This window comes from Lactuca serriola, chromosome 3 (assembly GCF_051521515.1).
Source record: "Lactuca serriola cultivar US96UC23 chromosome 3, Lser_US96UC23_V15, whole genome shotgun sequence".
NCBI lineage: Eukaryota > Viridiplantae > Streptophyta > Magnoliopsida > Asterales > Asteraceae > Lactuca > Lactuca serriola.
Genome location: NC_136410.1, coordinates 251,656,710 through 251,681,489, shown reverse-complemented (window position 1 = coordinate 251,681,489; position 24,780 = coordinate 251,656,710). Strand labels below are relative to the sequence as shown.

At 38.9% G+C, this 24,780-nt stretch overlaps 1 protein-coding gene across 1 annotated transcript; it reads right to left on the bottom strand.

The window, feature by feature from the left end:
• Window positions 1–19,396: 19,396 nt before the first annotated feature.
• LOC145093873 (putative disease resistance RPP13-like protein 1) lies at window positions 19,397–23,361 on the bottom strand. Its single transcript, XM_079032120.1, has one exon. The coding sequence runs from the start codon at window positions 23,276–23,278 to the stop codon at window positions 19,445–19,447; it is 3,834 nt and encodes a 1,277-aa protein (XP_078888246.1). The 5' UTR covers window positions 23,279–23,361; the 3' UTR covers window positions 19,397–19,444.
• Between the last annotated feature and the right edge of the window lie 1,419 nt (window positions 23,362–24,780).

Sequence of the window (24,780 nt, the reverse complement as noted above, 5' to 3'; positions counted from 1 at the left end):
CTTAACCCTAGCACAAGTTACACACTCGGCCACATACTTAGCAACATCGAGCTTCATCGTCGGCCACCAATAATAGGGTTTTAGATCCCTATACATTTTCGTACTGCCGGGATGAATTGAGTACATGGTCTTGTGAGCTTCTTCCATCAGAAGATCTCTTATTCCGCCCGTCTTAGGTACCCAAATTCTATCTTGAAATACCTTCAACCCTTGGTTGTTTGTACCGAACACTAACGTTTTGCCCAAACGTTCTTCCTTTCGGTCATTTTTCTCTAAAGCTTCCTCTTGAGCTTTCTTTATACTTTCCACAATTGTCGAGACAACTTCAATTCTCAATGCTCTTGGCCTTTTCTTTTCAAGGTTTACCTTCCGACTGAGAGCATCAGCAACAACATTTGCTTTACCAGGGTGGTAAAGTATCTCACAGTCGTAGTCCTTGAGTAACTCTAGCCAGCGTCGTTGCCTCATGTTCAATTCCTTCTGATTAAAGAGATATTGGACACTCTTATGATCAGTGAAAAGTTTACACTTGGTGCCATAAAGATAATGCCTCCATATCTTCAAGGCAAATACTACCGCTGCCAACTCCAAATCATGAGTGGGGTAGTTCTTTTCATGCTCCTTCAATTGCCTCGATGCATATGCGATCACTTTATCCCTTTGGGTCAGAACACAACCTAACCCAACTCCGGATGCATCGGTATAAACTGCAAAGTCATCAACTCCTTCGGGCAATGAAAGAATCGGTGCTTCACACAATCTCTTCTTCAACTTCTCAAAGGCTTCCTTATGCTTCTCATTCCAAGAATAAGTGGCTCCTTTGTGGGTCAAAGCTGTTAATGGAGTAGCAATCGAAGAAAAGCCTTGGATAAACCTTCGGTAATATCCAGCTAATCCTAAAAAGCTTCGAATCTCCGTAGGACTTTTTGGTTGTTCCCACTTCATTACAGCTTCAATCTTTGCTGGGTTGACCATTATCCCTTCTTGGTTAACCACATGACCTAAAAATTGGACTTCTTGAATCCAAAATTCACACTTGGAGAATTTTGCATACAGCTTCTCCTTTTTCAGGACTTCTAGCACTTCACGCAGATGCTTTTCATGCTCCTGCTTGCTTTTCGAATAAATCAAGATATCATCTATGAATACTATCACGGATTTATCTAAGAATGGTTTACAAACCCTATTCATCAAATCCATGAAAGCTGCTGGGGCATTGGTTAGTCCGAACGACATAACCAAAAATTCATAGTGTCCATATCTCGTTCTAAAAGCAGTCTTTTCGATGTCCTGCTCTCTCACCTTTAGTTGATGGTATCCCGACCTAAGATCGATCTTCGAGAAATAGCTCGAACCCTGCAACTGGTCGAACAAGTCATCGATCCTTGGCAACGGGTACTTGTTCTTTATCGTCACTTTGTTCAGCTCTCTGTAATCGATGCACATTCTCATGCTTCCGTCTTTCTTCTTTACAAATAACACAGGGGCTCCCCAGGGTGATGAACTAGGTCGAATAAAACCTTTGTCCAATAACTCCTGAAGTTGTGTCATAAGTTCTTTCATTTCGGTTGGCGCTAGTCGATAAGGTGCTTTCGCTATCGGCGTCGTTCCTGGCAACAAGTCGATACGAAATTCTACTTGTCAATCAGGGGGCAATCCGGGAAGATCTTCGGGAAAGACTTCCGGATAATCACACACCACCGGAATATTCTGCACCTCCTTCTTTTCCATCTTGGCATCGATCACGAATGCTAGATATGATGTACATCCCTTGGCCAAACACTTTCTGGCTTTCATTAGGGAAATGATTCCAGAGTTTACTCTGCGTTTGTCTCCGTACACCATAAACGACTCTTTCCCTGGCGGGTTTACTTTTACTATCTTCTTTCTACATAGTATTTCTGCGTCGTTGGCGCTAAGCCAATCCATTCCTAAAACTATGTCGAATCCATTTAACTTGATAGGCAATAATTCCTCTTGGAACTTATTCCCATCCAAGTCAATGAGGATGTTTTTCATACGATGGCTAACAGGTACAAACTTGCCACTAGCAATCTCGACTATTATAGCATTAACTAGCATATCTACAGGCAAAGCTAGCTTTCTACCAAATTCATGCGATATAAAGGAGTAATTGGCTCCAGAATAAAACAAAATTTGGGCAGGCAATTCGTTTACGAGAAAGGTACCTGAAGCAACATCGGCTTCTTCTTTCGCAGCTTCGAGGGTCATCTGAAAGGCTCTCGCCTTCGGCTTTGGTGGTAGATTGGGTTTTGCTGCGTCCTTCTTCTTCGGGCAGTCCCTCAAAATATGCCCTTCTTCATTGCACCCAAAACATACGTTCTTATTGAAGGTGCATTCATTGGCATAATGCCCTGGCTTTCCACATTTGTAACAAGTGACTTCCATGCTGCACTTCCCAGCATGTTTCTTCTTACACTTGTCACAACACTTGGCTTCGCTTCCTCCTCCAAACTTTCTCGAACCAGTCTTCGAGAATTTGTTCTTTTTTATTGGAACCTGAAGTTCCTTCAAACTTTCACTTTTCGCCAACTTCAACCTTGCTGGCGGCTCTCCCTTTTATCATATCTTCAACAGACTTGGCAGCCCAGATAGCTGCCTCCAAAGTAAGTGCCTGACATACTGGCACCGCATACTCCCATGGAAGTCCCTTTGCGTACCTGTCTATTTTTGCCAACTCATCTGGGACAATACGCAAAGCAAACTCCATTTTGTCTGTGAAGTTATTTGTATATTCGTCAACGGTCATACTCCCCTTCTGCAACGTTAGAAATTGGTTTTCTAACTCAAGTACGTTTTGGGCCGAGCAGTACTTGTGCTTGAAGTGCACTAAGAACTCTGCCCAAGTTAATTGCAGTGGCTCGTTAGGGCTTAGGGTTTTCCCCAAAGTGCTCCACCAACGGGCAGCACTACCCCTGAACTGACGTATTGCAAACGTAGTTTGTAACTTGCCTTGGCAATCACAAGTCATGAAAGCCAACTCCATTTCCGAGATCCAATCCATTACTCCGACAGGATCTTCTTTTCCATTGAAGGTCGATGGCTTGCAAGTCATAAAGTCCTTATACTTGCACCCATTTCTCTCCGCTCTACCCTCGTGGTTATTCCTGCCAACCACAAGTGGTTCACCATGACCAACCGATCTGCTACTGTTCCCTTCTTCAGATCGATCGTTATTTAGTTCACGTTGTTCAACAGGAACTGAAGGTTCATCCCTGTCGTTCAGCAACATTTGCCTCAATTCCTCCCTCTGTTCAGCCAACATGGCCTGAATCATAGTTCGTACTCCAGCCATAGTGATGGGTTCGGGTGCAGCTCCTACTATAGGCACCCGTTCCACCACTGGAGGTTGAGGTTGTTGGTTTCTGTTTGCATTTCCAGCTCCACTCCGAGTTCTTGCCATTACAATCTATATACCGAATAAGGCGAAATTTAGGTCTTTATCCTTGTTAGACATGTCAATTCCCTTATCACTCCGAAACGTTTACATGTTAGTTCTAATCTCGTATTCATACACTTAGAATCCTACACACATAAGGTTTCCAGATCCGGTCGGCAACAGACCATAGATCCAAACAAATAATGGCACACATGGCAAACACATAGCATTTAGCACATAAGGGCATTTTAGGCATCTTCCCTAAAATAAACTAGTGCTCGTGTCTAAAATATGGTAGACACTCATCTCACAATCATCACTTAGCATTCTAAGTTCAAGTCTAGAAATTCTACAATTTCTTAGTTCGCTTAAACTAATGCTCTGATACCAACTGTGACATCCCCATATTTCTCGGCCAGAAAAGACCGATTTAATTTATGCTTTTTAAAATAAAATCAGAGAAATCTTTTTATAAGATATTTCGGAATTGGTCCCCAAACAATATATGATAAAAGTTTTATCAAAATCCTTCATTAAGAAGGTATATATTTTCCATATATATATCAAAACCTCGGGATGTCATGTTCCGATACAGATCAAAAGCATAAACAAGACATTATAAGCCTTTCAACAGTTATTTACAACTACTAGCCTATAATCCAAAAATCTCTCGTCATCCTCCGACTATGCTCGGGGTCCACTACCTGTAATCATAAAACTGAGTGGGTCAGGCTTGGGAGCCTGGTGAGCATATAGGGTTTTCAACCCACAATAATAATATACTTATTAAGTTCACCAATCAACAATAACCCTGATTACCCATTCCCGTTGTCCTCACTTTACGTTCCTAAACACCTATCACAAGGGACCTAGCCTAAGGATTATCATCGGGATGGACACTACTGCTAAGGGGTTTCCTCAGCCATACATGTCCTTAAGGCAACCATGAGGGGGATGAAGTACGCCAATGAACATTTAATTCATCAACACCTACAAGTTGCGAACCTGCTAGTGTTCCACTGGACTATCTAGAAAGTCCGTGGTCGTCATCTATACTTCGCTAGATGACTACAACAACAACATAACATCGACATCGAGGCCTCTCACCATTTTAACACACATCAACTATTTCATCTACCCATGTTCTACCCAACATATTTTGTAGATAAAAAGCATATACAGTTTAAAACTTGTATAAAACATCAATTCAACAGTCACCTCGAATAAACAATTAGCATATTTACACATAACATGTATTTCAAGGTAAATACTTCATATCTATGTGTAAATTGAAAGTAACTACACACTCACTTATTTTGGTGAAAATCGGGAAGCAATTCGTTTCCTAAAACGATCGTTTCTAATAAAACCGGGAGTTTTATTGAGAAACTGGGCTCTGCAAAAGTTGGGCTTCGAAACCGAAAAGATAAATTTTCCGGGCTTCTCGGGCACTTCGTGGGGTATTCCGGGCTTTACAATTGATACCGGGGCTTTGCGGGATGTTAAGATGAAGAAAATATGGAGAGAGGGGCTAAAAATGGCTAAATTCCAAAAGTAACCGGAAACCCTCGCAGGTACCCTTCTATTTATAGGGTCCGAAGTTTGATCCAACGGCTGAGAAGTCTCCTGATCCGACGGCTAAGAGGCTTCGCAGGGGGGGGGGGGGTCTCGCACATGGCTCGCACATGGCTCGCACATGCAAGGGCTCGCTGTCGGCTTCTAAGTGGACCGCGGCTTGCTGGCGCACTTGCGAGGCTTGGAACTAGGCTATGCGAGGCTCGGACACACGCGGCAGCTGGGCGAAGCTTCGGCTGGGGAGCTGGCTGCTTCGGATTGGGCCTCCTCCTCGGTCGAATCAGAAGAGGACACGTGGCTCACATGACTCAGCAGCCTCGGTGACTCAGCAGCCTAATGACTCAGCAGCCAGGTGACTCAGCAGGACACGTGTCACTTTCTAAGCGAGGGTGACGTAGCAATTGTGACTATGCGAAATTTCTCGGTTTTCGCGCCAAAACTTCTAAAATCCATAACCTTCGCATACGAGCTCCGTTTTTGACGTTCTTTATATGCACGCGTAGCTAAAATTACGATCTACAACTTCCATTTAGACTTCGTCGGCTAATTTTGAATTTAATTTTTATATTATTATTTTTAACAGACCGGGACAGGAAATCCGTTAAAAATTCATAACTTCTTCATCCGACGTCCGTTTTCGTCAGACTTTTTACCGTTGTGCTCCTAATGACGAGACCTTCAATTCTCGTTTAGGTTGTGTCGGCTAAAAATCGCTCAATCTAAAATTCGAGTTTTTAGCTGTCTTGAATCTCTGCGATATGATGGAAAGTTGTTCTGCCTTGAATCTCGTTTCGGGCAACTCTACGGACCAAGATTGGTAGAATTTTATCTGCTGAGCTTCCTTTGCTTATGTCGTAGAAGCTTCGGTCTCCATTAAATGGCATAGGTTGGTCTTGCTCTTCGCTCCATGTTTCCAAGCATTCTACCCAAGGAGGCGTCGGTCCTTGAAAAACCAGGCGAGGGTTAGGATTCGGAACAAGAGCCATCGGGGTAGGTTCTCCACTTCAGGGATGGAGTCAGAATCATCGGCGAAGCCTTCAGCTTGGTGACCATCCACAGGGATTGGGTAATCATTCTCTAGCTCCTCTCCGAGTCATTCAGTATTGTCGTGGTTAGGGTAGTACGGGTCGTCGTGGGAATGGAAATCCAGCTAGGATATCTTCGCGAGAAATGGGAATATAAGAACTAACTAAGTAGACGTACTAATTAGATAATTATAAAATGATCTTTATCAGGTACTTCAATACATTGTTTAGTGCATACTAGTCATATGTATTTGGGACAGGATAGACCTTCGAATAAGCGACCCTAACTCTAAATCCTCAATCCAACAAGAACAGGAAGTAAAGCAAAGATCCACAGATTCTAAGTCTATGACGTCTTGGATACATATAATTTTAATGTATCCACTAAGAAATTATTGACCTATTGATAAAAATCTATTTAGTTCTCAGATAAGTAATTATAATAACACCAAATACCCCTATGGTATTTCATTGTGGTAGTGTTGGTAAGATTTTAGACTTGTTTCCACATCACAACCATTCTTGGGCATATGCTAATCACTCCTCGGACCAGCATAGTTGATCAGGCTATGCCACTCCCAAGACTGACCATACATCCCCGAGCTTACCTGTGATATCCAACAATCATTACTTTTGTTTTGTTCTAGAATGATGCTGACCTTAGTATGTATGCATGCATGTATATTTTTAATAAGAAACTATTTATTTCTAAAAGTACAGTTGTTTTGAAAACTTTAAATCAGAGACCCTAGTCCCAAAGCATTTATAGTTTGTATATCTTATGTGGTTTGATATACTAAGTTCACTATAAACAATGCTCGGATACCAATCTGTCACACCCCCAAACCAAGGATGGCGGAAACGTCCGGGGGTGGAGGACTTCATGTACAGTATCACAACAACGAGTATAATAGTGCTCGAAGTAAATACAACCATCATAAATATAATTGAAAAAGTTACACCAAAGTATATGTTTACATGTTTCAAAATTAATTACACTATGATGACAAAAACAATTGTTGACGGTTTAACGTCCCATCCTCAAAGCGCTGAAGTTTTCCTGTTTCACTGATTTCCTGAGGATACAAGTAGTTTGAAAAAGTGTCAACAATTAAGTTGGTGAGTTCATAAGAGTTTTGTTTGATGTAAAAACCGTTTTCCTTGCAAAATCGATAGAGTTTGAATTCTAGAAAATCCAATATTTTCTTAGTTAAGTGTGAATAGAATATACCTATATGATGTGTTAATGAACCCTAGGATGACTCATAGATTTCCCCTATAATCATCCAGCGTATATAAGTTATGCATGATTTAACTTAGATAAAACGTTGAACGTAGTGGGTCTGTCCTAGGTCCACAACCCAACGAGGAACAGGAGATAAGGCGGGCCCTCCAATTCTAAGCCAATCGAGACTAAATTCATATACGACTCTAGCATATACGCTCAGCACTTATAGTTGAAGTCTAACAATTCTAGATGAAATATAATTTTAATATCATAATAACCATTTTATGTGAACCTGGTACTTTGTATCTGTACACCTTTGTGTATAAAAAAAACCTGGTACTTTGAATCTGTACCCCTTTTTGTATAAAAACCCGGTACTTTGTATCTGTACCCCTTTTTGTATGAAAACCCGGTACTTTGTATCTGTACCCCTTTTGTATAAAAAGTCGGTACTTTGTATCTACACCCCTTTTGTATAAAAACTCGGTACTTTGTATCTGTACCCCTTTTTGTATAAAAACCCGGTACTTTGTATTTGTACCCCTTTTTGTATAAAACCCCCGATACTTTGTATTTGTACCCATTTTTGTATAAAAACCCCAGTACTTTGTATTTGTACCCCTTTTGTATAAAAACCTCGGTACTTTGTATCTATACCCCTTTTTTGTATAAAAACCTTTTGTAATGTAAATGATCATAAACTATACCTATTATAGTTTATCAAAATGTTTGAAATGTATATGCATCCAAACTATACTTATTATAGTTTAGTATGTTTATTTGTGGTGTTAAAATCCGTTCTATGTAAGTCAAATGTATAGTACCATATAGCTATGTTTATCTTGCTTTGTTTTGTACTAATTATTATGATGGAGGATTCTTACAATTCAGTGAGTGTTTTCTATTATATAATTATACCACTACAAGAAATACTTGTAATGTTGGATGTCATCAAAGTTTTAACACTATGCTCAACATGTTACAAAGTGTTTTGAAAGTTATAAGTTGTTACTAACTCTTGACCTTTCTGCACTGTTTTAGAAAAATCATAGAAAAATCGTACGAAGCGAAAACTAGATCCGTAAATTCTGAGAGTTCCTAAAATGAGTCTAGTTTACTCATAATTTTTATCATGATTTTTGGAAGCCTTTAACTTGTATTAAAATGCTCATATTCATAGACTGGTCCGAATTTGTGTTTGAAAAGACAGGGTGTTTTGTAAAAATCACCATAAATTGTAGAAAAATCGTGTGGAGATGTGCAAGTAATCATTTTAAAGCTAAGAAGTGGATCTACTTTCACCTAAAACAGTTTTGAAAACGAAAATGTTTAAGTTGTCCAAAACAGTCCGTGAATGGAGTCCAACTTTTTTGATGAAAGCTGTTAGAAAAGTTTAGTTATGTTCTTGGTGTTTTAACTTGTATTCCCCTTAAAAGCTTGAGAGAACATGAAAATGTAGGGGTATGAACTCACCTTGAGTGATTTCGATAGATGGATGATGGGGATAAGAAGTGTGCAACTCAAGAACACTTGGGAGATGCTTGAAGATTTGAGGAGCTAACAACAAATATGACGATATTTGTGTAAGCAATCTATGATTTGAGTAGAAAGAAGTGAAATAATCATAAGAAGGATGAATTATACATACCAAGAGGAGAATAACGCTTGAAAATCAGCCTTAGAGTCTTGAAATAGAGAGAAAAAGTTTGAGAGAAAAGTTGTGTTGTATTGTTGGTGAAATGAGAGCATGTGAAAGAAGATGAGGAGAGAGGATGAATGTCCAGCCCTCAAAACATGGGAATAACTTGTTAGAGAGGTAGAAAGTACAAGGAAGTGACAAGTTATGGTGGGGAGGAGTGTGGGTTAGGCATGGAGTGGGTATGGTGGTTGCTTGTGTCATAGAATAAAGGAAAGTCAACACTCCACCTCTTGTACTTCACCCACTCTTTTTGGATAAGGTTTTATCCTTAAAAATGTGATTAATCATTAATTAAGGGTCCTTTTATGTTAAAATAAAGTTTTGGGTGAAATCCCGTGTTAAAACAATTAAAAACGAAGCTAAAATGAAGCCGTAGTCGAAAACCGGAAAGAAAAAGGCTAACAGCGAGGCTTCTCGGAAGGGGCCGAAGGTTCGGTCCCTTCTGATGTTGGGTCCGAAGTGAGGCGAGGCAGAAGGAAGCGAAAGGGGAGGCTCGGGTTCGGTTCACATGCAAGGTTCGGGTCCATGAGGACCTTCGGGTTCGGTCCGGGAAGTTTTGGCTCCTAGCAGGTTCGGTCCGAAGGGACCTTTCGGTTCGCAGGTTTCGATCCCGGAAGTAAGAAGCGAAATAGACCGAATGAACAGTAGCTTCGGGTTCGGCTCAGGAGGGTTCGCTTTAGGAGGGTTCGGCTCAGGAGGGTTCGGTCCCTAAGAGGACTTTCGGGTCCTTTAGAGGGGTTTCGGGTCCTTAAGCCTATTTTACTCATTTTTACCCCGTTTCAACCCGTTTTTGACCTGGTTAAGGGTCGGAATGACCCGAATGACTTCAAAAAGTTACGGAAACTTTTGAGAGAGATTTGGGAGAGATTTCACATTCTTGGAGAGATTTCTCATACAAAGAGAGATTTGGGAGAGATTTCACATTCTTGGAGAGATTTCTCATACAAAGAGAGATTTGGGAGAGATTTCACATTCTTGGAGAGATTTCTCATACAAAGAGAGATTTGGGAGAGATTTCACATTCTTGGAGAGATTTCTCATACAGAGAGAGATTGGGGAGAGATTGTTGATAAAGAGAGATAGAGTGAAAACGACTGAGAGACGTTTCGTTTGTGACCTTTTTTAGTGTCTGGCTTCGCAATGCAAGGTCCGTAAACCCTGTTAAGCCTTGTTTAAGGATCTTACACACTCCCGATGAGTATGCAACATTGTTTTATCGGTTTGGCTCGTCACTTACCACAGTTTTAGGTTAAGGAGATCTAGATGTACGTACTTTTCGATTTATGATCTCTCATTAGAATAGCGAGTTATTTAGAAATTACATAGCGTAAGCCCTAGTACACAAGGGTTAGTTGAGTTGACCGGTTTGACTTGTTGACTTTACTTGACCTTGAATTGACCAGAATTTGACGGTTGTCACATCATCCCCCCGTTAGAGGGAATTTCATCCCGAAATTTGCACTTTGAATCGGGATCCAAGAATTCGGAGGAAAGATTGGGGAAACTTTGCACAGTACAAGAAATTAATTATGGTGAGAAATGACCTGCCCGATGACACATGTCGGCCTTGGAATTTCTTATTGTTTATGCCCTCAGTTTAATCCTTGGCATTACTACTATACATGCTTTAATCGATGCTTGATTTAACATATAGAGAAATTTAGAATTTAAACGTCAATGTTAGAAACACGTACTAATATCTGCGGGCAGTTCCGGGGTGGTCTCTCCTTCGGTGATCGCAAGCACCCTTCCACCACCACTGGCATCTCTTGTTCTTGGGCAGTTCCTTTTAAAGTGTCCCGTTTCTCCACACTTGTAACAGGCTGGGCTTACTCCAAAGCCAGGGACTTGGTTGACGGGTCGTGCTGGTGCCTTACAGAAACGAACAGTGTGCCCCTATCTGTCGCAATTTTTGCAATGCACCTTCTGACAAGCCCCAGTATGATGGAAGTTACACTTGTTGCATTTCGGAAGGGTCCTAGCGTATTGTTTAATGGGGGTTGGCGTGGTGAGGGTTGTGGCAGCATGAACAAAAAAAATTGGCGTGGTCGCCGTAGTGTCATGGCTGGCACGATGGTCGATGAGTTGTTGTGCCAACTCCTTGGCGCTGTCGAAGGTAGTTGGTCTTGAGGCCAGCACGCTACCTTGAATTTTGGGGGACAATCCCCAGAGGTACCGCTCCAACTTTTTGTCTTCCGGGGTGACCATAGCGGGACAAAGGAGTGCTAGATCATAGAACCGGTTGGTGTAAGCTGTAAGGTCGGAGCCTGCCATTCTGAGATTCCATAGCTCTTGCTCCAGCTTTTGTACTTCGCCTCTTGAGCAATATTCCTTCAGCATCATCTTCTTTAAGTCCTCCTAACTTAACAAGTTAGCCACTGCAAGCATAAGCGACTTAACTCTGCCGTTCCACCAAGTGAGAGCTCTTCCGATGAAGGTGAATGTCGCGTACTTGACTTTGCTCGCTTCGGGGCAAGCACAAATTTCGAAGATTGCTTCGGTTCTCTCGAACCATTGAATTAGTATGATGACGCTCCCACTTCCATCGAAAGAATCGGGTTTTCCATTTGTGAAGTCTTTGTAAGAACACTCCTTAGTACGCCCCATGTTGTCCCCCTGATTCGAGTTAGTATTCCCGGATCCGGAACCGCCGGAACCATTTGTGCCCATTTGCGACATTACTGCCGCCACGGCTGCTGTTACTGCAGCCTGAAACATCACAGGATCAAACTCCGGAGGTGGTGGCGGAGGGGGTAGTGCTGAGTTTCCGGAAGGTCTTGGTCTTTTCCTTGGCGGCATGGTTCTTGAAGAGGCTCTTACATCACATCCGGAGCAGGAGAGTTTTGGCCGCCTAAAGGCCTAACCAAAAGTACCACAGTACAAGATAGTTTCATAGAGAATGTCACATAGGACATAGATAGGAAAAACGATTCCTTTTCTCTTTTTAACAGGGAAAGAAAGTAAGGCATCTACTACTAGCGGCGGTTATCCCTCTGGTGAATCCTCAGTTCAGCTAGTTGCCGCTCCATATCCAGCATGTGCCTTTCGTACATCCTTTGGCATACTCGGAGTTCTATGACTTCGGTCGTGTTTTAGCCAGTTCTTGCAACCGGGTTTCATGGTCTCTCTCAGATTTTTCACGAGTGCTCAAGGCGATTGGTGCAGATTGTATGCATTCTTGCATTTGCATCGACCTCTGCGATATGATGGAGAGTTGTTCTGCCTTGAATCTCGTTTCGGGCAACTCTACGGACCAGGATTGGAAGAATTTTATCTGCTGAGCTTCCTTTGCTTATGTCGTAGAAGCTTCGGTCTCCATTAAATGGCATAGGTTGGTCTTGCTCTTCGCTCCATGTTTCCAAGCATTCTACTCAAGGAGGCGTCGGTCCTTGAAAAACCAGGCGAGGGTTAGGATTCGGAACAAGAGCCATCGGGGTAGGTTCTCCACTTCAGGGTCGGAGTCAGAATCATCGGCGAAGCCTTCAGCTTGGTGACCATCCACAGGGATTGGGTAATCATTCTCTAGCTCCTCTCCGAGTCATTCAGTATTGTCGTGGTTAGGGTAGTACGGGTCGTCGTGGGAATGGAAATCCAGCTAGGATATCTTCGCGAGAAATGGGAATATAAGAACTAACTAGGTAGACGTACTAACTAGATAATTATAAAATGATCTTTATCAGGTACTTCAATACATTGTTTAGTGCATACTAGTCATATGTATTTGGGACAGGATAGACCTTCGAATAAGCGACCCTAACTCTAAATCCTCAATCCAACGAGAACAGGAAGTAAAGCAAAGATCCACAGATTCTAAGTCTATGACGTCTTGGATACATATAATTTTAATGTATCCACTAAGAAATTATTGACCTATTGATAAAAATCTATTTAGTTCTCAGATAAGTAATTATAATAACACCAAATACCCCTATGGTATTTCATTGTGGTAGTGTTGGTAAGATTTTAGACTTGTTTCCACATCACAACCATTCTTGGGCATATGCTAATCACTCCTCGGACCAGCATAGTTGATCAGGCTATGCCACTCCCAAGACTGACCATACATCCCCGAGCTTACCTGTGATATCCAACAATCATTACTTTTGTTTTGTTCTAGAATGATGCTGACCTTAGTATGTATGCATGCATGTATATTTTTAATAAGAAACTATTTATTTCTAAAAGTACAGTTGTTTTGAAAACTTTAAATCAGAGACCCTAGTCCCAAAGCATTTATAGTTTGTATATCTTATGTGGTTTGATATACTAAGTTCACTATAAACAATGCTCGGATACCAATCTATCACACCCCCAAACCAAGGATGGCGGAAACGTCCGGGGGTGGAGGACTTCATGTACAGTATCACAACAACGAGTATAATAGTGCTCAAAGTAAATACAACCATCATAAATATAATTGAAAAAGTTACACCAAAGTATATGTTTACATGTTTCAAAATTAATTACACTATGATGTAACAATTGTTGACGGTTTAACGTCCCATCCTCAAAGCGCTGAAGTTTTCCTGTTTCACTGATTTCCTGAGGATACAAGTAGTTTGAAAAAGTGTCAACAATTAAGTTGGTGAGTTCATAAGAGTTTTGTTTGATGTAAAAACCGTTTTGCTTGCAAAATCGATAGAGTTTGAATTCCAGAAAATCCAATATTTTCTTAGTTAAGTGTGAATACAATATACCTATATGATGTGTTAATGAACCCTAGGATGACTCATAGATTTCCCCTATAATCATCCAGCGTATATAAGTTATGCATGATTTAACTTAGATAAAACGTTGAACGTAGTGGGTCTGCCCTAGGTCCACAACCCAACGAGGAACAGGAGATAAGGCGGGCCCACCAATTCTAAGCCAATCGAGACTAAATTCATATACGACTCTAGCATATATGCTCAGCACTTATAGTTGAAGTCTAACAATTCTAGATGAAATATAATTTTAATATCATAATAACCATTTTATGTGAACCTGGTACTTTGTATCTATACACCTTTGTGTATAAAAAAAACCCGGTACTTTGAATCTGTACCCCTTTTTGTATAAAAACCCGGTACTTTGTATCTGTACCCCTTTTTGTATGAAAACCCGATACTTTGTATCTGTACCCCTTTTTTATAAAAAGTCGGTACTTTGTATCTACACCCCTTTTGTATAAAAACCCGGTACTTTGTATCTGTACCCCTTTTTGTATAAAAACCCGGTACTTTGTATATGTACCCCTTTTTGTATAAAACCCCCGATACTTTGTATTTGTACCCATTTTTGTATAAAAACCCCGGTACTTTGTAATTGTACCCCTTTTGTATAAAAACCTCGATACTTTGTATCTGTACCCCTTTTTTGTATAAAAACCTTTTGTAATGTAAATGATCATAAACTATACCTATTATAGTTTATCAAAATGTTTGAAATGTATATGCATCCAAACTATACTTATTATAGTTTAGTATGTTTATTTGTGGTGTTAAAATCCGTTCTATGTAAGTCAAATGTATAGTACCATATAGCTATGTTTATCTTGCTTTGTTTTGTACTAATGATTATGATGGAGGTTTCTTACAATTCAGTGAGTGTTTTCTATTATATAATTATACCACTACAAGAAATACTTGTAATGTTGGATGTCATCAAAGTTTTAACACTATGCTCAACATGTTACAAAGTGTTTTGAAAATTATAAGCTGTTACTAACTCTTGACATTTCTGCACTGTTTTAGAAAAATCATAGAAAAATCATACGAAGTCGAAAACTAGATCCGCAAATTCTGAGAGTTCCTAAAATGAGTCTAGTTTACTCATAATTTTTATCATGATTTTTGGAAGCCTTTAACTTGTATTAAAATACTCATATTCACAGACTGGTCCGGATTTGTGTTTGAAAAGACAGGTTGTTTTGTAAAAATCACCATAAATTATAGACAAATCGTGTGGCGATTTGCAAGTAATCATTTTAAAGCTAAGAAGTGGAACTACTTTCACCTAAAACAATTTTGAAAACTAAAATGTTTAAGTTGTCCAAAACAGTCCGTGAATGGAGTCCAACTTTTTTGATGAAAGCTGTTAGAAAAGTTTAGTTATGTTCTTGGTGTTTTAACTTGTATTCCCCCTAAAAGCTTGAGAAAACATAAAAATATAGGGGTATGAAATCACCTTGAGTGATTTCGGTAGATGGATGATGGGGATAAGAAGTGTGCAACTCAAGAACACTTGGGAGATGTTTGAAGATTTGAGGAGCTAACAACAAATATGACGATATTTGTGTAAGCAATTTATGATTTGAGTAGAAAGAAGTGAAATAATCATAAGAAGGATGAATTATACTTACCAAGAGGAGAATAACGCTGGAAAATCAGCCTTAGAGTCTTGAAATGGAGAGAAAAAGTTTGAGAGAAAAGTTGTGTTGTATTGTTGGTGAAATGAGAGCATGTGAAAGAAGATGAGGAGAGAGGATGAATGTCCAGCCCTCAAAACGTGGGAATAACTTGTTAGAGAGGTAGAAAGTACAAGGAAGTGACAAGTTATGGTGGGGAGGAGTGTGGGTTAGGCATGGAGTGGGTATGGTGGTTGCTTGTGTCATAGAATAAAGGAAAGTCAACACTCCACCTCTTGTACTTCACCCAGTCTTTTTGGATAAGGTTTTATCCTTAAAAACGTGATTAATCATTAATTAATGGTCGTTTTATGTTGAAATAAAGTTTTGGGTGAAATCCCGTGTTAAAACAATTAAAAACGAAGCTAAAATGAAGTCGTGGTCGAAAACCGGAAAGAAAAAGGCTAACAGCGAGGCTTCTCGGAAGGGGGCCAAAGGTTCGGTCCCTTCTGATGTTGGGTCCGAAGTGAGGCGAGGCAGAAGGAAGCGAAAGGGGAGGCTCGGGTTCGGTTCACATGCAAGGTTCGGGTCCATGAGGACCTTCGGGTTCGATCCGGGAAGTTTCGACTTTTAGCAGGTTCGGTCCGAAGGGACCTTTCGGTTCGCAGGTTTCGGTCCCGGAAGTAAGAAGCGAAATAGACCGAATGAACAGTAGCTTCGGGTTCGGCTCAGGAGGGTTCGCTTCAGGTGGGTTCGGCTCAGGAGGGTTCGGTCCCTAAGAGGACTTTCGGGTCCTTTAGAGGGGTTTCGGGTCCTTAAGCCTATTTTACTCGTTTTTACCCCGTTTCAAGCCGTTTTTGACCCGGTTAAGGGTCGGAATGACCCGAATGACTTCAAAAAGTTACGGAAACTTTTGAGAGAGATTTGGGAGAGATTTCACATTCGTGGAGAGACTTCTCATACAAAGATAGATTTGGGAGAGATTTCACATTCTTGGAGAGGTTTCTCATACAAAGAGAGATTTGGGAGAGATTTCACATTCTTGGAGAGATTTCTCATACCAAGAGAGATTTGGGAGAGATTTCACATTCTTGGAGAGATTTCTCATATAGAGAGAGATTGGGGAGAGATTCATGATAAAGAGAGATAGAGTGAAAACGACTGAGAGACGCTTCGTTTGTGACCTTTTTGAGTGTCCGGCTTCGCAATGCAAGGTCCATAAACCCTGTTAAGCCTTGTTTAAGGATCTTACACACTCCCGATGAGTATGCAACATTGTTTTATCGGTTTGGCTCGTCACTTACCACAGCTTTAGGTTAAGGAGATCTAGATGTACGTACTTTTCGATTTATGATATCTCATTAGAATAGCGAGTTGTTTAGAAATTACATAGCGTAAGCCCTAGTACACAAGGGTTAGTTGAGTTGACCGGTTTGAATTGTTGACTTTACTTGACTTTGAATTCACCAGAATTTGACGGTTGTCACAGATCGTTCAACAATCACTTCATTTTTACACCATTGGAGACCAGGAGGAGCAATTTTTGGAGCTTGAAACTAATTTCTTCTCATCTTTCCAAGTGTTTGGTAGTTTCTCTATGCAATTAGACTTTTGTAGTTGTTATTCTATTACCATGAGTGGTTAAACTCTTTATTTTGGTTAACTTGGGCTAAAAACCCTTGGATGTTTGTGGGTTTTGAAGGATTCATGTTTGATTATCAATTATTTCATGTTGATGATTCTAGTTCATATTTCTTATGCTTGTTTGATACTTTGATCATGAGATTGGTACTTGAATGAGAAATTGTTGGTTTATTTCTTTTGTTTTGCATTGAATCATTGAATTTACTTAGAACTTTATGATGGTAGAAATCATCTCTAACTTATGAATCTAGCTCCTTTATTGATGTGTAAGCATATACATCCTCTAGGAATTGGGGATTCCTTCATTCTTAAGGCTAATTAATTTATTGGGTTCAATTGCTTCAATTGGATATTTGATTTTGATTAAGAAGGTGTGTTGTGGGCTTACCTAACTTCCATACCACTTATGAGGAATCTTGGCATATCATGCTTCATGATTGCTATAACCAATTTGGGATGAATGATAAGCTTCATGTTCAATCCTAATGATAAACACACAAATGTTCAAGCAATCACAACACTCCCTTTTAGTTTAATTCTAGTTAGTTTATTTTCACTAGTTCTATTGGATTGGTGATTGAATACAACCATTTCCCCGGGGATCGATACCCCTTTTTACCATTATATTACGTTTTATTTGCAAACAAAGGGTGTAATTTGTTTGGTGGACTTGACATCCCACCACTTATAATCAACTTTCAATGCTAACTCAGTTTCGGCAACACTATCCTAATTTAGTGTAATATTTTACACAGAGTATTTAGTATTAAGATACATTTATCATCTCATTTATAATACTTCTACTATTATTATCATGTAAATACATCTTAACACATATAGAACCATGTCTGGTTCGCATAGTGTATCATCAAATATACATATATCACATATTTACAGATAATAAATATATAACTCACATATAACTTTCAACATATATTTAATACCTTTATTAATAATTGTATTCAAATCATGTTCATTAAAGGGACTATGATGGGCGTATGCATGAACTATTTTAAGTTAGGCCCTGGGTCCACCTGATTGTAGCAGGTCATTTTTTGGGCTTAAGGCCATGTTGGGGGTTCTTGGGCCATATTGGGCCTTAAAGGCCTTGTAGTTGGGCTTGGATGCTTTTTTGGGCTTTTTATGGATTTAGGCCTTAGGGGGAGGAAGGCCTATTGAGGCAGGGGTAAATGAGCCCTTTTTGCCTCAAATAGAGAATTAGGGTTTTGGACTTGACTTCGAGATCATCACTTTAGAAGAAGAAGAGCAATCGATTTTTAAAGGAGGAATATATCATTTATTGTTTTGTCAATAATTATTATGCCATATCATAATAGTTAAGCCAAGTCACCATTTAACCTATAAGAGCCAGTTACCGGTAGGTAATAATATTTGAACAAAACATATAGTTTGTTGGTGTTATTTGTACAAAAAGTTTACATGGATTATGTTTTTGAACGATTTTGAAACATAGTTACCCCTTCGAGTCATTTCCTCTTGTTATTTTTTTCCATTTATTTATTTTTTATCGGTAATTGCCGGTTACCACAAGGTCAAACTTGAACAAGAATGTATTTCGTTTGTGTTTTTTGTACACATGCTTTACTTGGATGGTGTTTTTTGGACACACCAAACTTGAATGGTATTTTTTGAACGATGTTGAAACATAGTTACCATATAAGTAATTTTCCCTAAATTTTACCCGATGATCGAAACAAGTTGAATTTAGCGGCGACGAATAGCATTAGCGGCGACTACTAGTATTTGCGGCGACATTGAGCGTATTAGCGACGAAACAATACCGGCGACAAATTTGCAGCGACATGTCGCCGCTAAATGTATTAGCGGCGACACGCCTAACCTTTAGCGGCGACACGTGTCGCCGCTGTTGCCCAATCTTCTTGTAGTGATATATAACAAAGTAATTTTATATAGATTCTGATTTTTTTTATCCTTTTGTTACAGTTTACCTTACTATTCCTACACTTCATCATCATGATCCCATGCCAGTTAGCCTGAAAGTACAAGTCAAATTAATGGATCTTTCAATATACAACATATTCCGCTAGTTAGCATTTCATGATTATAGTTAACTGATGTTTAAATTCAGATTTTAACATATTTATATTGATTGTATGTACTTTATTAAATTATTATTATAATTATTTCACTTTTAAGTTTGTACAACTATACTAAAATATGGAAAATTCTATAACAATCATATAGTTCGCCAATTATTTTGGAAATTCAAAAAGAATGTATTTTTGTAGTTTTGAAGTATATGAGTTGGTAACCAATAAAATTCATTTTGCCGTCCATGGTACTAGATCCGTCCATAACGACATATCTAATCATATTCACAAACAAACAGAATACTAACGTCCAACAAGTCAAAAAGCATATTTACGTTAACAATTAGCTAGATACTGATACAAACAAATTTATAATTAAATACATAGTTAAGGTAAGATAATATTAACCATTTGTTAACTGAGAAAACAATACCAATTATCTAAACAAAAAAAGTTTGCATTATTGCATACCTTCATATTGTTGTGACTGAGGGGATACCAGAGATGAGGCGCCTGTAAGAGCCTCTTCTACTAATCATTTCATTCAAATTTGGGCATCCGGAGATGTCCAAACTCAAAAGTGAAGGCAACAATGCTTTTGGTAGATGAATCATCTTTGGGCACTTGTGAATGAAGAGATGTTGGAGGGAGGTGAGATGTTGGAGTTCCATTGAAAGTGATTCTAGTTTATCAAATCCGTTTATGCCAAAAGAAGTAAGGGATGAAGGAAGAAGATGGGACAATTCACTGCCATTACTCACATCTTCCGATGATCTTCCCCATAATGATAAATCAACAAGTGAGGTTGGAAAATTCTGTGGACCCCACTCTGTGATTTGCTTCTTCAACCCCCCTATTTTGAGAGTACACAAGTTTGGAGGCCAAAGCCCATGAGGAAAGGAAGCATTGGTACTTGGACAATTTTTTATCACCAAAAGTTTTAACAACGTGAGATTTGGCAATTCGTGGTCAGGAAATGACTCCATATTTGGACAATCTTCTATAACCAATTCGGTAAGATAAACGAAGTAGCTCAAGTCAATGATTGACTTCAAATTTGGCCAACAATTTATCTGCAAATCTTCAAGTATCGGCATTCTTGTATTGCTAAGCATTATAGTCTTCTCTCCTCCTCCTCCACCACCAATGAATTCTTTTTCCATGAAATTCTGACAATCATCAATGGTAAGTGACTTGAGCTTTTGTCCTCCTGTTGGGAAGAATATAGATTTAAATGAAGGACATGAAGAGATATTCAAGGTCTCAATGCTACCCGGACAACTACAACGCTCCATACTTTTACAAAATGATACCTCCAAGATCCGAAGAGATGTTAGATGGGTCCCACAATTATCCTCCTCATTCTCTCCCAAACTCTCCAAATTTTCACATTCACATACTACCAACTTCCTTAAATTTACAAGAAACTTACTTGCTTCTACTTCAGATTCCCACAAGTATCTTATTTGGTTACACCAATTGATTCTTACTTCTTCAACGTTCCCAAGATACTTCATAACACCTCCCCAAAGCTCATTGGAAAGCCCAAAAATATGCCACATTTCCAATATCTTGATCGATGAAGCTACATGAACTAGACTTGTCAACACAACATTATCACACCCGATTATTTTAAGAGTATTTAGTCTAGGAAGTGACTTAAGTGAGATTTCAACCAAATTAGGACAATCGTCTATGCAAAGCTCTTGAAGACATGGGAACATTGTATCTACAACAACAGAATTTGTTGACCATATCTCCCACCCTTGCATATCTCGAAAACTTAGAATTTCAAGTGAAGGGAATGAAACACTTGCTCCCAATAACTCCAAACCTACTACTTTCACCTCATCCATGCCTTGAATAAACAACTTCTTAAGTGATGGTAGATCTCCAAGTGGTGGTAGAGAAATGCATTTTTTACAGTTTCTTATGGACACATAAGTCAACCGATGGAACGAGGAATCCCCCACCCAATTTGGAAAATCTACACCCCGATATGACAGAATTTTGAGCTTTTTCAAGTTATCTTGATGAGGCTTCAACACGTTAAGGACCTTTTTATCGAGTATTTCCTTCCTAGAGCTATCGCATACATCATTCCATTCCAGCTTTAACTCACTAAACCTCTTTTCCAATAAGCAAGATTGTTCTGCATGAATTGCGGTTTGCACTTGATCTAGCCCTGTGATGTAAAATTTTCCATGTAGATTCTTTAAGTTTTTAAGCTCGGTTATTGCATAGCCATTATCTCCTCCAATAACTATCTTGGTGAGAGTTTGTAGGCTTTTCAACTCACTGATCCCTAATGGCATTTTATTCAATAGCGGAGTACCTGTAATGTCAAAATGGCGCAAGTTTTTAAGCTTTAGGAAGCTGTTGGGCAACCTTTTCAAATTACGACACCCAGAAACGATCAGTGTCTGTAAATTATAAAGGTTGGAGACGTTTTCAGGCAAATGTGTGATTCTGGTTCGAGATAAATTAAGATAACGCAAGTGCTTTAATCTACCAATTGACTCTGGTAACTCGCTTATCTCATAATCTCTCAAACATAAAACCCTTAACAATGGTAATTCCATGAGGAAATCGACTAGAATTTTATTAGAGAAGTAGAAGTTTTGCCACCATCTTTTCACCTCGAATGACACCGATAAGAATGTTCTCAGACTCTTAGCTTTTTCAAATCCCTTGAACTTCTTGTAAACGATATATTCCTCACGAATAAAAGACATATGCCGATACTTTTCCATAGCTTCCTTCTTGACACCTTTCTCATTATCATTGTCTATCCGTATAAAGAAGTCTCCTGCAACAGATGTTGCAAGGTCATTCATCAAGTCATGCATCACAAACAATGATTCCTCATTACGCGCTTGTTGAAAAAAAGACCTTGATAACAACTCTTCAAAATACTCATGACCCAAGCGTTCTCTTGACTTGTTGGTAAATGATTGGTGCAAAAATCCTTCTGCCATCCACAAAAGAATAAGCTCCTCTTTGTCAAACATGTAGTCCTTAGGGAATAAGGAACAATATGCAAATAACTGTTTCAAAGAGGCAGATAGATCTTGGTAGCTTAGCCTAAGAGCAGGAACAATCTCATCACCCTTTTCTAACCTCCAAATCTCACTATTCAACAACTCCTCCCATTCTTCTTCATCCGTTTTTGTCCTTAACAACCTCCCAAGTGCTATCAAAGCCAAAGGCAAACCATCACATTTCTTCACAATACCTTCACCATGTTGTCTAAGTTTCGGATGTAAATCAAAGTTATTTACATCCAACGCATGTTTACAAAATAAAGTTAAAGCATCATCATGTGACAATAACGATAAACGATATGGTTGATCATAACCGAGTTTCATAAGCAATGACAACTTCCGAGTTGTGATGATAACTTTACTTCCCGGTGCCCCTACAAGAAATGGTCGTGCAAAAATTTCCCAATCACCATAGCTTTCGCTCCATACGTCATCAAGAACGAGTAGAAATCGTTTCATTGAGAGTTTCTCTTTTAGAGCTAGTTGAAGAAGATTTAAATCCTTAAACTCCTTGTTTTCCCCAACTATGGATTGAAAAATAACGTTGCTTATATTGAAGATATCAAACTCATCAGAAACACAAACCCAAGCCTTGAGTTCAAAATATTCCTTCACTTGCTTTTCGTCATATAAAAGTCTAGCTAAAGTGGTTTTACCTACCCCACCCATGCCAACAATGGGCACGATGCTAAAGTTTTGTTTACATCCTTCATCCCCCAATAGCTTGTGGAGCAAAGCCTCTTTATCAACTTGTCTTCCAACAATACTTGATGAATCTACCAAAGAAGTTTGGGATCTTCTATTTGTATTTCTTGACCTTCCATCTTTCACAGTCAACCCAAGAGTACTATTTTCATCTACTAGATCTTGTAACTTGATGGTGATTTTATTTAACTTTCCATGCATCCTAGCACTTGGTGAGAAACTTGTGCAACAAGTTGGGATGAGCTTTTTTACCTTGCTAGTGGTGGTTCCAGATTCTTCGGTCAACTCATGATGCATAGCTTCAGTTGCTAAATCATTGAGTATGTCGTCTATGTCATAAGCTAAATGTTGGAGATTATTTAACCACTGTTTGACAGATCTATTAGTTATTTCCTTTTGAGAAGCATCTGCAAGTAGATCATGGAGCTGCGATAATAACCTCTCCCATTTCTTCAGCTGGGATTGAATCCCCACAGAGTGAGCAAGTTTCTTTAAAGCTGCAGAGGCCAACTTCTCAAAAGCAACAGCGAGGAAAGCAGAGATAATGATTTCAGCCATGGATTATGGTGATACGAAAGAATATATTTGAATTGGTGAACATAAAAGATGATCACTTTAACTGTTGGTTATATTGGTTTTTGCAATTGATTTGTATGGTTAGTTTTTCTATTATTGATTTGAATATTCAAGCTCCCTAACACTACTATACGAAACACCATTGACCAATAAGGTAATAAATGAATAAAAGATGGGAGTAGGTAGTTTGTATCTTTCATCTTTACCCATGAACACGACATTCTTTTTATTATATTTCACCATTCTTCAATGGATAAGAATGTCTGAATCCGAAAGTCTAAAGCATTGTCTATTATTTAACAAGAAATTAATTAAAACAGGAATATTAATCCAACCGTTGTTTTAACAATTTTCATAATGCTAATGATCGGAATTTTTATTATATATAATACATTTTGTTATACATTCCCACTAGCTACTATAGGTGCTAGTTATCATCCGATACCATAAAAAGAATGTCATCTGTCTATATTGAGATTTATTACCAATGGATGACAGTTTACAATTTAATTAACCACGTTTGGATAAGGAGCACATCATAACATTGTTTTGGTGTAAGTTTTTTGTATGTTATTTTTTGTACATCAGATGTTCTTTAGTAGTTAGAGACCACTACAACTAAAAAAACACATAAACAACATGGAGTAAATGATAGTGTGTTAAACAAAATTTAAATCTTTCACATCATATATGTCACTAAGCCTGCTTGGACCTGTGTCCATTTCAACTGCTTTCAAAATGTATCTTTAGTCTCATATTCATTTCATATAAACAAGAATGTTTCCAGCGAGATCTATGTTTCATAGATGCTTATACAGATTCCACCAACCTGAACATAAAACAGGACATTGTAAAGTTTTACTGTAAAAGATAAAATCAATTTACTTTGGATCTTACAGCTCTATAATATTCTTGTTTTACCTTACATGTAGCATTTCTAAGTATCCCACAATGATAACGCAGAATGTGTAGAGTGTATCCTAGAAAGTACAAAACACTGTTCGAATGTACATAATGAAGATACTGGTCATACTTGATTTTCCTAAGAACCTGGCGACTTTTGCAACATTGATAATGTAATGTTAAAACTTGAAATGTATATTATTAAAGCAATGCTAATTTTCTCACAAGCAAAATCACAAACACCTTAGGTGCAGAGTTATAACACCTTTTTTGTACTTTTCTCATTCTTGGTGTGTGAACCAGAAGTGGGCAACTTACACACAGTAAGACGAATGGGGAGGAGGGGGAGGTGGAGGTGGAGGCTGGTGTCTATGTTTATCATGAGTCAAATGCTGTTATAAATGCAATCATGAATTTTATATTTATTTCCAAGAGAGAAAACGGAGAATGATTTCAAAGAATACGCAGAAGATATAAATGAATTTCGATAAACAACATGAGGCGTTATTATCCATTACTTTTCAAAATACCATAGAATTCAATAACACTACAAGAAAACAAAGCATTAGCGGCGACGCCTT